We start from the raw sequence: 12,917 nt of genomic DNA, 5'->3' as shown, positions 1-12,917 counted from the left end.
TTACTGTATCATTTGTCAGTGTAAGTAAGAAACAGGAGACTTTCAATACGAAATGGCAAGCATATCTGTCATGTCATTGAATGTTGCTTGTATTTTAAAGTGAAATCAGACAGTGGATTTATTTGATTTACTGTATCATTTGTCAGTGTAAGTAAGAAACAGGAGAGTTTCAATACGAAATGGCAAGCATATCTGTCGTGTCATTGAATATTGCTTGTATTTTAAAGTACAATGCTGTAGCACCAAATTGATAAACTTTTTTTTTTCTTAGTATACCAATATGTTTTAGCCACTATACTGGTCACACATTTGTGTTCATATGTATGAAACTCGTCGCTTCTTTACTGTGATGTGGTCTGACATAATCATAGTATTCTGTTTTGTTTCAGCGTCAAAATTGTCATATGATGATGGGATTGTTGTTCAGATGGAGTACAGTCCGACGCTGGGCGGGTACAGCCTTGTGCTGTCGAGTGGAAAGGCTCTGTTCGTCATCCCGCCCTCGTCACGGTCGGAGAAAACAGTTAGTGTGATTACTTGTAGTACCGACCTTTCATTTCCATGCTGGTAGTCCTCTATCACTGTAACTCTTGTACTGTTTGATATACATAGCACATCTGTGCTAGTAAGTGGGTTCACTGAACAATAACAGTGTTGATTATTAACGGGGAACATTTTGTGCTGTATTGCATCGCGATTAATACACAATTTTAAAACATTAAACAGTAGTTGCTAATAAATTTTTAATGGACTAGAAATGACGCTAATCAAATTTTTGAAAAGAAAATGTTCCCTGAATATGATATAATATGTGCATAAATATGTTACGTTATTATTTATCAATCAGAATTTTAATTGAGGTTGTAAATCTCTTAATACTTATTTTAACTTGGGACCAAACAAGTTCATTTTGTTCATGACAAGAGTTAACTATATAAAACAGTCTCATGTTTAATACAGTATAATTATTACTGTAATAATAAGCCTGAACATTTACTGATTGTTATTTGATGGTTATTATTATTGCAACTTTCACTTGTTTCTCAAATGGGTATTTTGTGTTTAATTTGTTTTCATCCCACATATGGTGTTTGAGCAGTTACTACCTCTGCAGTTCTTGTGTTAAGTTTCTCAATATTTTCTGTTTTGTTTTTTCAGACTGCCCATGGTGTTTGGGCCCAAGAATTAATGAGTGCCACGGCCCTGGCTGTCAATCATCGATACCGCCTCATGGCTTTCGGGTGTCGCAGGTCAGTGTGGTCTAGATAATGTGATGGTGTTTGTATTGAAATTATTGCTGTGATACAGTTAAGCAGAACGGAACTCTGTTTATCTTAGGAAAAACATCAACAACTTCGCGTCACTGTCGAAATAAATAATATAATTATTACTAACTAATTGTGCTAGTCATTGTGACTTTGTTAAAATACATAATCTTTGAAGAGAAACATTCTGTTATGATGATTATCCACAAGGAAGCCTGAAATATTTCTGACATATATGGGTTTATATTCCTTTATTATGATGATTACCTGCAGGGAATTCTGTAATATTCCATATTTCTTGTGTATGTGTTTGGATATTATTATTATAACGATTATCTGCAAGGGTGCATGCTAAAATCATATATTTCTTATGAATACCGTAAGGTTAATATGATCTAACACTTTATAGATCAGAGATTAAAAGTGGAACTTTTGATGCTGATGTTACATTCTTGTTGTTTAATTTGTATTGTGTGTAGCAATTTAAATCATGACCACTGCTGTATAGTGATATCGTGTGGTGTGTATTGTGTGTAGGAATTTAAATGATGACCACTGCTGTATAGTGATGTCGTGTGGTGTGTATTGTGTGTAGCAGTTTAAATGCTGACCACTGCTGTATAGTGATATCGTGTGGTGTGTATTGTGTGTAGCAATTTAAAGGATGACCACTGCTGTATAGTGATATCGTGTGGTGTGTATTGTGTGTAGCAATTTAAAGGATGACCACTGCTGTATACAAATATCATTTGTGTGTTTCAGTGGCCAAGGTGTGGTATACATGATTGATGAAGCGGTTGGAGCGCTGGAAATATCTCACAAGCTAGTCATATCAAGTAAAGATTATCCAGGTTCGTACACGTGTAAGATCTTTTCTAATCATGGAGTCCGCTAAGTCATGTAACAAGTTCTGAAGAATGTTTCAGTGAGTGAATATTTATTAAAGACAAAATTTTCAGTTCTGGTTGATTACATTTGTTTAAAGTATAAATTCAGTGTGTTTAACCTTTAGACTACTGGATTCATTTTTAACAAAAACCACGTTGAGTGGGTACAAGTTTATAATTTTTACTCACATATATTCACTTAAATGTTTTATAAATACATGAAATAAAGTTCATATATGAATCGGTAAGTATTATTTTCGTGTTTGTTTTGTAATTTTTATTATTTTTAGATCAGCTAACGGTGATTAAAATTAGGCAAAAAATCGAAAAAGTTGCGTTTACTTATAGACATTTGTGGCCAGCTGTCCAGTATTTATGTCCATTATTCCTGATAACAGTGGTTTTCTGACCAGAATTTTTTTTTAAACCCGAACTACGATTCATATTGCAATATTTGGTAATTTTCGTTGTTGGTAAAATGATCAAATTTATTATGAAATTAGCTGTCACAATCAGCTATCGATCCCTGAAAATGACCGCGACGTGCCGAAATTGTTGTCAAGCGAAAATACTTGCCGAAAGCCACTTTTTGAACTCAAAATTTCAAGGTATTTTTAGTTGAAAAAATCAAAACACAAGCCACCATTTTGAAAGAATTTTTATTTTATTTTATTATATTTCCGTTTCCGGTGAGTGTCGTGTGCAAAACGGCGGGAAATATGAATTGGGGAATGCACTGTATATGTATGTCGACTGACGTGACGTCGGGCGAGATATCTCGTCTGCAGTACTCAGAAGGTTAAAGATGTTAAAGTAGGTGTCTTTGTAGGGGTGTAAAGATACAATAGAGTGACGACATGATACATATCACAATATCCAAATCAAATTAAAATAATGCTCAGAATGTATGTTTTTGTTTTATTTAAGGAGAAAAGTCAATTTTAATTTTAATACAAAAGTAATATCATTTCATATTGAGTTTTCGATAAATCATTATATCCTTATGTGTTTCTATTATAGAAGATTGTAGATAGATAAAATTCTATTGACAAGCATCATGTGTTGAAATAACCCTATGTAAGCCGCCAAATAGCCGTTGTTTAAAAGGTGTTGCTATATTATTTACCAATGATTTGCTGTTTGACAGATGCTGCCCACATAGTGGGTGCTGTCCAGTGTATGAAGTGGACACCAGATGGCACTGCCTTAGCTCTTTCATGGAGGAACGGTGGATTCTCATTGTGGAGTGTTTTTGGTTCTCTGCTGGTTTCTACTCTAGGTGGAGATTACAGGTACTTTTTCTTATCAACTCAAATATTAGTAAATGTGTAAACACAAAGACATAATGTTGGCTATTTAACCAGGTAATACTTGTATTAACCCTTCATCCTTCATCCAGTTTAATGTTCCAAGGAGAGATTCTTGTGGGACATATTGTTTTATGAATACATGTCTCACCCTGGGTTAAATAGTCTATAATGACTGAGTCCTTAGTTTTTATTGTTATAGTCACTAACTATTTCTTTTCAATATTACCTGTCCTCAAAACAAGTGCATTCCCCCCCCCCCCCCCCCCACGCAAGGGTTGCGCTCAGTGAAAAAGAAGTAAGCTATAGTCACATGACTGGAACCACAAGGGAGCATACTGTAGAAGATTTAGGCCATCCCATTATCTGTTGGGATGCTCGGACCAGTCCACTTCCGTGGTGGGGGGGGGGGGGGGAATGCACTTGTTTTGAGGACAGGTAATATCTCTATAAAAGAGAAAACACTTAAAGTTTTCTCCAGTTTGTTGTTTTCTGAAGTGTTTAACATTCATTCATTTATTCATTGCTTCTTTCCGGGCTGTTCCTTATTTTATTCTTAGGTTTATATTGTGAATGTGTTTTCTAATGTTAATTTAATAACTTATTAATATTTTCAGCCTGTCATCAGAAAGTATGAAGTTATATCCATCTCCTATCAAGTCAATGGTTTGTATTCATTACCTATTCCTATTTGTGTCATTAACTACTATTAACATTAGTGGTCGAGCTGTGTCTTTCCCAATTACCCTTACATACAGGTTAAAACATGCTTGTGTGTGCCGAAAGGACATACCTCAAGTTACATCTATAGATAAATAGTCATTGAATAAAGTTTGCTATGCAGAATCTCTGAATGAAAAAAAGAAAAAGAAGTCGAATGTCGTTATCTTGATCTCTGTTATCTCGTTAGCCTACAGAATGTTGAGGTTGAGAAATGGTCCCTTCGCATAAATTGATCATGATTGTCTAACTTTTAAAAACATTCCTAGTTCAGTTGTGTTGGTAAAATGTATTGGTGGAGGTTTGTCACCTGTGGCTGGTTTAGTTATTTACAAGAGTTTTCTCATTGAGAATACATACTGTTATAGTACATAACTTTGTTTCCTAGTATGGAAAGGCATTTTAACCAGTGGGTACATATGGGTATTATAGCCTCACAGTGAGATACTGAGCAGATGTAGCATCTTGCATGTATGTACGTCACCGCTCTGACAACTTCATTTCTCATCCAATTTTCATGAAATTTCACATATAGGAATAGGATGGTACTATTTTGAACAAGTTCACGTTTTGCCTCTATGAAACGTCAAAACCATCTTTATTAAAAATAGAAATATGACATCACCACTATAGCGACTTCATTTCTCATCCAATATTTATAAAACATCACAAATACAACAGGATCATGAACTTTTCATGGAATTTGAAGCATTTCTGATGCCTTGTTTTATTTATGAGTGGTTACTGTTACAGGAGTGGGTTTTTTGCCAAATGATACATATGGTTGTTTTATTAAATAAGAGTGGTTACTGTTACAGGAGTGGGGTTTTTGTCAGGTGTTACATATGGTTGTTTTATTTATGAGTGGTTAGTGTTACAGGAGTGGGGTTTTTGTCAGGTGTTACATATGGTTGTTTTATTTATGAGTGGTTACTGTTACAGGAGTGGAGTTTTTTGTCAGGTGTTACATATGGTTGTTTTATTAAATAAGAGTGGTTACTGTTACAGGAGTGGGGTTTTTGTCAGGTGTTACATATGGTTGTTTTATTTATGAGTGGTTAGTGTTATAAGAGTGGGGTTTTTGTCAGGTGTTACATATGGTTGTTTTATTTACGAGTGGTTACTGTTACAGGAGTGGGGTTTGGAGGGTTATCACCTGTGGATGGTGACATCGCATGTTGAGGAACAGAAGGACACAATATACGAGCCTTTCGAGACGTCGCAACTTCTACAGTTCTACTTCCTGAAGAGTGCGCTGTCGGTGAACCCATGCATCGTAAGTTGTATTTGAAGAGTGCGCTGTCGGTCAACCCATGCATCGTAAGTCGTAGTTGAAGAGTGCGCTGTCGGTGAACCCATGCATCGTAAGTCGTAGTTGAAGAGTGCGCTGTCGGTGAACCCATGCATCGTAAGTTGTATTTGAAGAGTGCGCTGTCGGTCAACCCATGCATCGTAAGTCGTAGTTGAAGAGTGCACTGTCGGTCAACCCATGCATCGTAGTTGTTGAGAGTCAGTCAACCCATGCATCGTAAGTCGTAGTTGAAGAGTGCGCTGTCGGTCAACCCATGCATCGTAAGTCGTAGTTGAAGAGTGCGCTGTCGGTGAACCCATGCATCGTAAGTTGTATTTGAAGAGTGCGCTGTCGGTCAACCCATGCATCGTAAGTTGTAGTTGAAGAGTGCGCTGTCGTTGAACCCATGCATCGTAAGTCGTAGTTGAAGAGTACTGTCGATCAACCCATGCATCATAAGTTGTAGTTGAAGAGTGCGCTGTCGGTCAACCCATGCATCGTAAGTCGTAGTTGAGTGCGCTGTCGGTGAACCCATGCATCGTAAGTCGTAGTTGAAGAGTGCGCTGTCGGTGAACCCATGCATCGTAAGTCGTAGTTGAAGAGAGCGCTGTCGTTGAACCCATGCATCGTAAGTTGTATTTGAAGAGTGCGCTGTCGGTCAACCCATGCATCGTAAGTCGTAGTTGAAGAGTGCACTGTCGGTCAACCCATGCATCGTAAGTTGTAGTTGAAGAGTGCGCTGTCAGTCAACCCATGCATCGTAAGTCGTAGTTGAAGAGGCCTCGGTGGCGTCGTGGCAGGCCATCGGTCTACAGGCTGGTAGGTACTGGGTTCGGATCCCAGTCGAGGCATGGGATTTTTAATCCAGATACCGACTCCAAACCCTGAGTGAGTGCTCCGCAAGGCTCAATGGGTAGGTGTAAACCACTTGCACCGACCAGTGATCCATAACTGGTTCAACAAAGGCCATGGTTTGTGCTATCCTGCCTGTGGGAAGCGCAAATAAAAGATCCCTTGCTGCCAATCGGAAGAGTAGCCCATGTAGTGGCGACAGCGGGTTTCCTCTCAAAATCTGTGTGGTCCTTAACCATATGTCTGACGCCATATATCCGTAAACAAAATGTGTTGAGTGCGTCGTTAAATAAAACACTTCTTTCGTAGTTGAAGAGTGCGCTGTCGGTCAACCCATGCATCGTAAGTCGTAGTTGAAGAGTGCGCTGTCGGTGAACCCATGCATCGTAAGTTGTATTTGAAGAGTGCGCTGTCGGTCAACCCATGCATCGTAAGTTGTAGTTGAAGAGTGCGCTGTCGTTGAACCCATGCATCGTAAGTCGTAGTTGAAGAGTACTGTCGATCAACCCATGCATCATAAGTTGTAGTTGAAGAGTGCGCTGTCGGTCAACCCATGCATCGTAAGTCGTAGTTGAGTGCGCTGTCGGTGAACCCATGCATCGTAAGTCGTAGTTGAAGAGTGCGCTGTCGGTGAACCCATGCATCGTAAGTCGTAGTTGAAGAGTACTGTCGATCAACCCATGCATCATAAGTTGTAGTTGAAGAGTGCGCTGTCGGTCAACCCATGCATCGTAAGTTGTATGCATCGTAAGTCGTAGTTGAAGAGTGCGCTGTCGGTGAACCCATGCATCGTAAGTCGTAGTTGAAGAGAGCGCTGTCGTTGAACCCATGCATCGTAAGTTGTATTTGAAGAGTGCGCTGTCGGTCAACCCATGCATCGTAAGTCGTAGTTGAAGAGTGCACTGTCGGTCAACCCATGCATCGTAAGTTGTAGTTGAAGAGTGCGCTGTCAGTCAACCCATGCATCGTAAGTCGTAGTTGAAGAGGCCTCGGTGGCGTCTGTCGGTCTCAACCCAGATGCATCGTGAAGTGCTCCGCAAGGTCAATGGGTAGGTGTAGTTGTTCAACAAAGGCCATGGTTTGTGCTATCCTGCCTGTGGGAAGCGCAAATAAAAGATCCCTTGCTGCCAATCGGAAGAGTAGCCATGTAGTGGCGACAGCGGGTTTCCTCTCAAAATCTGTGTGGTCCTTAACCATATGTCTGACGCCATATATCCGTAAACAAAATGTGTTGAGTGCGTCGTTAAATAAAACACTTCTTTCGTAGTTGAAGAGTGCGCTGTCGGTCAACCCATGCATCGTAAGTCGTAGTTGAAGAGTGCGCTGTCGGTGAACCCATGCATCGTAAGTTGTATTTGAAGAGTGCGCTGTCGGTCAACCCATGCATCGTAAGTTGTAGTTGAAGAGTGCGCTGTCGTTGAACCCATGCATCGTAAGTCGTAGTTGAAGAGTACTGTCGATCAACCCATGCATCATAAGTTGTAGTTGAAGAGTGCGCTGTCGGTCAACCCATGCATCGTAAGTCGTAGTTGAGTGCGCTGTCGGTGAACCCATGCATCGTAAGTCGTAGTTGAAGAGTGCGCTGTCGGTGAACCCATGCATCGTAAGTCGTAGTTGAAGAGAGCGCTGTCGTTGAACCCATAGTGCGCTGTCGGTCAACCCATGCATCGTAATCGTAGTTGAAGAACTGTCGGTCAACCCATGCATCGTAAGTTGTAGTTGAAGAGTGCGCTGTCAGTCAACCCATGCATCGTAAGCTGCGCTGTCGGTCAACCCATGCATCGTAAGTCGTAGTTGAAGAGTGCGCTGTCGGTGAACCCATGCATCGTAAGTTGTATTTGAAGAGTGCGCTGTCGGGAGCCTGTTGAACCCATGCATCGTAAGTCGTAGTTGAAGAGTACTGTCGATCAACCCATGCATCATAAGTTGTAGTTGAAGAGTGCGCTGTCGTTGAACCCATGCATCGTAAGTCGTATCGGTCAATGCATCGTAAGTCGTAGTTGAAGAGAGCGCTGTCGGTCAACCCATGCATCGTAAGTCGTAGTTGAAGGGAGTGCTGTCAGTCAACCTATGCATCGTAAGTCGTAGTTGAAGGGAGTGCTGTCAGTCAACCTATGCATCGTAAGTCGTATATACATAAACAAATAACCTCAATAGACACACTTGTCGAAATGGGTTTTTTCTTTTTAGCAGATAAATTGTAAAATAAATTTTGCAGATTTTATTTTGTGTTATCTTTTTTGTTTACTTCAGTCCTGAATGCAAGCCTAAATATAATTTAACGTAAATATTGTAGCAAATCTTCCACTTTGTTAAATAATAAGCAGTATTTTTAATTGTAATTTGTCATGTTGTTTCTTTTAGTCGAACCATGAGCATGTATTTCTGCAAGGGGAGGACAAGCTGTACATGAGTACGGGCGACACAGTCTCCAAGACAACCAGTCATTCAGCTCACTTCAGGGGTAGCAACTCTTGTCTCAACGGAAATGCCTTCATTGGCACGAAACAGTGGCAGATCATTCCTATATCTCACAGTTATCTTGCTGGCAACTGGCCAATCAGAGTAGGTGTACTATATTTCTCTTTAATTATCTTGTCAGCAGATAAGTAAGTATACCATGTCATAGCTGTCAACAATTGATTCATTATTCTCCAGTCATTCATTTATCCATTGATGTATGCATCCGCCCACCCATCTGTTTACCCATCCATCTACCTACCAACATATCCACCCATCCACCCACCCATCCATCCATCCATCCATCCATCCATCCATCCATCCATCCAATCCATCCAATCCATCCAATCCATCCATCCATTAATTCATTTAATGTGTTTGTGTTTATTCATGTCTTTGTTTCATTTAACATATTCAATTTTGGCAATACCTTATTTAAATGCAGCTGGTTTAGATATTAATGAATATTTTAGAGACAGACAATTGAATTAAAAGAACAATATGGCAATTGTTTACAGCACAGTGACGTTTGGTTATGGGCATTGACTGAGTAACATTTTGATCTTTCTAATTCTGTAATTGTATACATCATTGAGTATAACTGCAGCAGCATATCATTGTGTTTGATTGCAGTATTCCTCCGTGGATCGTGCAGGTCAGTGTGTGGCTGTGGCAGGTAAAACTGGGTTTGCTCACTACGCTCTCTTCAACAGAAAGTGGAAGCTTTTTGGTAATGAAATGCAGGTACTGAGCACTGTTATAGTCTTAATAATACAGAAAACACCAGTCTTTCGCTTAGCTGTAATATCTATTTTATTGATTTTCTTTGTGAATATTTCTAGTTTTCAGTATGCTGCCAGTAGTATTTTAAACATCATTGGCAAACTATCTTACCTTTTGGCATTATAGCTATTACTTTTCTGACTGCGGTGGTGATGGCATCAACTTTTGCATTTAAATTTAACATTAAAGTTTTGCTTCTCACAAATTATAATTCCTAGATCAGTGAAGCTATCTGAAAAGTTTTATAGTAGGCGACATTTAATTCTGTTGTATTCTTGTTCAACATATTAAACGTCTTTGGCAACAACTGTTGTCTTAATTCAGTGCTTCTGTAAGTATTGTTGCTGTAAGTCAGCATACACTCATACACTAGTTGATGGACCGGTATTTTTACATTTTAATTTTATAAAATGCATTTTGTCTGCTGAGCATGACAGGGTTGGTTTTAGTTAAATAATTACTGGACATGATGGACCTATATTATTATTTATTTTGTGAACTGTGAAGGAACATGACATGGTTGTTTTTGAGGGGAATTATTATAATTGTAGTTGATGAACCTATATTGTTGTTAAATGTATTTATAAAGTGTTTTGTTTAAGGAGCGTGACATGGTTGTTTCTGGTGGAATAACGTGGTGGAAGGATTTCATCTGTCTCGCCTGCTACAACATACCTGGGCAGAGAGACGAGGTAACACAGATCAGTATATGATGTATTTATTGACTCTTTTACACATGCTAAAATACTTGTAATTTCTTCATTATAAAGATATACTGTGTGTATTTATATGGTACATTACACATTCATGCCCTGTTTAAGTTCCAAATGTTTGCACTATGACACAGCTATTTGGTATAATTCTATTTAATTTGTAATTGCATACTAAAGTTGTATATTATAACTAATGATATTACCTACTCAAGTAAGATAATTTAAATTATAAGTGATAATTCAATTGCATTTTTTAATTATAGGGAGTCCTTTTATTTAAAAAATAAATAAATAAACAAAGCCAACTGTATTTTTTGTGTCTGAAGTGTCTTTGATTTTTCATTAACTTTTTCTAATTTAAGGGTTGACTGGCAACTAATATCTGTTCTTTATGTATTGTATATGCCCTGATCTATTTTAATGTGTATCTTAATCAACTATTTCAGATTCGGTTCTACCCGCGTGGCAGCAAGCTGGACAACACGTTTTCTCAGGTAACGAGAGTCCCTGCCCAGGTGTTGTTACTGAACACGTTCCGCGACATTCTCATCATCTTCTGCGCCGACAGTCACGTGATGCTCTTCAGTGTTGAGAGGAAGAATACTCAGCCAAGTAGGTCATATATTTTACACACACTGTAGAGGAATACTCGGCCAAGTAGGTCACATGATTTACACACATTGTAGAGGAATATTCAGCCAAGTAGGTCACACGTTTTACACACATTGTAGAGGAATACTCAGCCAAGTAGGTCACACATTTTACACACATTGTAGAGGAATGAATGAATGAATGTTTAACACACCCCAGCACGAAAAATACATCGGCTATTGGGTGTCAAACTGGTAATGTAAACAAATAAGGTGATGATCAACATCAACAGAAAAATTCAAGATATAAGTAAAAACAGTGTAAAGAACTGTGCAAAATACAAATACAAATATCACAGAGAGATACTGACTTTTACTCTTAAACTTCAATGTGTGCTGTATTGGCCATTCTCAAAGAGAATGTTACACCCCTGCACCACGGTGAGGTTACAGCACGCGCAGGGGCATTGTAGAGGAATACTCGGCCAAGTAGGTCACACCTTTTACACACATTGTAGAGGAATACTCGGCCAAGTAGGTCACACGTTTTACACACACTGTAGAGGAATACTCGGCCAAGTAAGTCACACGTTTTATACACACTGTAGAGAACACTGTAGAGGAATACTCGGCCAAGTAGGTCACACGATTTACACACACTGTAGAGAAATACTCGGCCAAGTAGGTCACACTATTTACACACATTGTAGAGGAATACTCGGCCAAGTAGGTCACAAGTTTTACACACATTGTAGAGAAATACTCAGCCAAGTAGGTCACATGATTTACACACATTGTAGAGGAATACTCAGCCAAGTAGGTCACACATTTTACACACATTGTAGAGGAATACCCAGCCAAGTAGGTCATGATTTACACACATTGTAGTGAAATACTCAGCCAAGTAGGTCACACGTTTTACACACATTGTAGTGAAATACTCAGCCAAGTAGGTCACACGTTTTACACACATTGTAGTGAAATACTCGGCCAAGTAGGTCACACGTTTTACGCACATTGTAGAGGAATACTCGGCCAAGTAGGTCACACGTTTTACACACATTGTAGTGAAATACTCAGCCAAGTAGGTCACACGTTTTACACACATTGTAGAGGAATACTCGGCCAAGTAGGTCACACGTTTTACACACATTGTAGTGAAATACTCAGCCAAGTAGGTCACACGTTTTACGCACATTGTAGAGGAATACTCGGCCAAGTAGGTCACACGTTTTACACACATTGTAGTGAAATACTCAGCCAAGTAGGTCACACGTTTTACGCACATTGTAGAGGAATACTCAGCCAAGTAGGTCACACGTTTTACACACATTGTAGTGAAATACTCAGCCAAGTAGGTCACACGTTTTACACACATTGTAGTGAAATACTCAGCCAAGTAGGTCACACATTTTACGCACATTGTAGAGGAATACTCGGCCAAGTAGGTCACACATTTTACACACATTGTAGAGGAATACCCAGCCAAGTAGGTCACACATTTTACGCACATTGTAGAGGAATACTCCGCCAAGTAGGTCACACATTTTACACACATTGTAGAGGAATACTCCGCCAAGTAGGTCACACATTTTACACACATTGTAGAGGAATACTCAGCCAAGTAGGTCATGATTTACACACATTGTAGTGAAATACTCAGCCAAGTAGGTCACACGTTTTACACACATTGTAGTGAAATACTCAGCCAAGTAGGTCACACATTTTACACACATTGTAGAGGAATACTCCGCCAAGTAGGTCACACATTTTACACACATTGTAGAGGAATACTCAGCCAAGTAGGTCACACGTTTTACGCACATTGTAGAGGAATACTCAGCCAAGTAGGTCACACGTTTTACACACATTGTAGTGAAATACTCAGCCAAGTAGGTCACACGTTTTACACACATTGTAGTGAAATACTCAGCCAAGTAGGTCACACATTTTACGCACATTGTAGAGGAATACTCGGCCAAGTAGGTCACACATTTTACGCACATTGTAGAGGAATACTCAGCCAAGTAGGTCACACATTTTACGCAC

General features: G+C 39.3%; 1 protein-coding gene across 2 annotated transcripts in view; it reads left to right on the top strand.

The window, feature by feature from the left end:
* LOC121373882 (guanine nucleotide exchange factor subunit RIC1-like) overlaps positions 1-12,917 on the top strand; it is a 68,938-nt gene that overhangs the window by 22,292 nt on the left and 33,729 nt on the right. For both annotated transcript variants that reach the window (XM_041500678.1, XM_041500676.1), the window contains 10 exons: positions 390-523; positions 1,159-1,250; positions 2,028-2,116; positions 3,300-3,444; positions 4,077-4,125; positions 5,312-5,455; positions 8,687-8,887; positions 9,416-9,526; positions 10,168-10,257; positions 10,725-10,890. In XM_041500678.1, coding sequence (XP_041356612.1) covers positions 390-523; positions 1,159-1,250; positions 2,028-2,116; positions 3,300-3,444; positions 4,077-4,125; positions 5,312-5,455; positions 8,687-8,887; positions 9,416-9,526; positions 10,168-10,257; positions 10,725-10,890 — 1,221 coding nt within the window. The remainder of the gene's footprint in view (positions 1-389; positions 524-1,158; positions 1,251-2,027; positions 2,117-3,299; positions 3,445-4,076; positions 4,126-5,311; positions 5,456-8,686; positions 8,888-9,415; positions 9,527-10,167; positions 10,258-10,724; positions 10,891-12,917) is intronic.

This window comes from Gigantopelta aegis, chromosome 6, assembly GCF_016097555.1.
Source record: "Gigantopelta aegis isolate Gae_Host chromosome 6, Gae_host_genome, whole genome shotgun sequence".
Lineage (NCBI taxonomy): Eukaryota > Metazoa > Mollusca > Gastropoda > Neomphalida > Peltospiridae > Gigantopelta > Gigantopelta aegis.
This window is presented reverse-complemented; position numbering and strand designations above follow the sequence as displayed.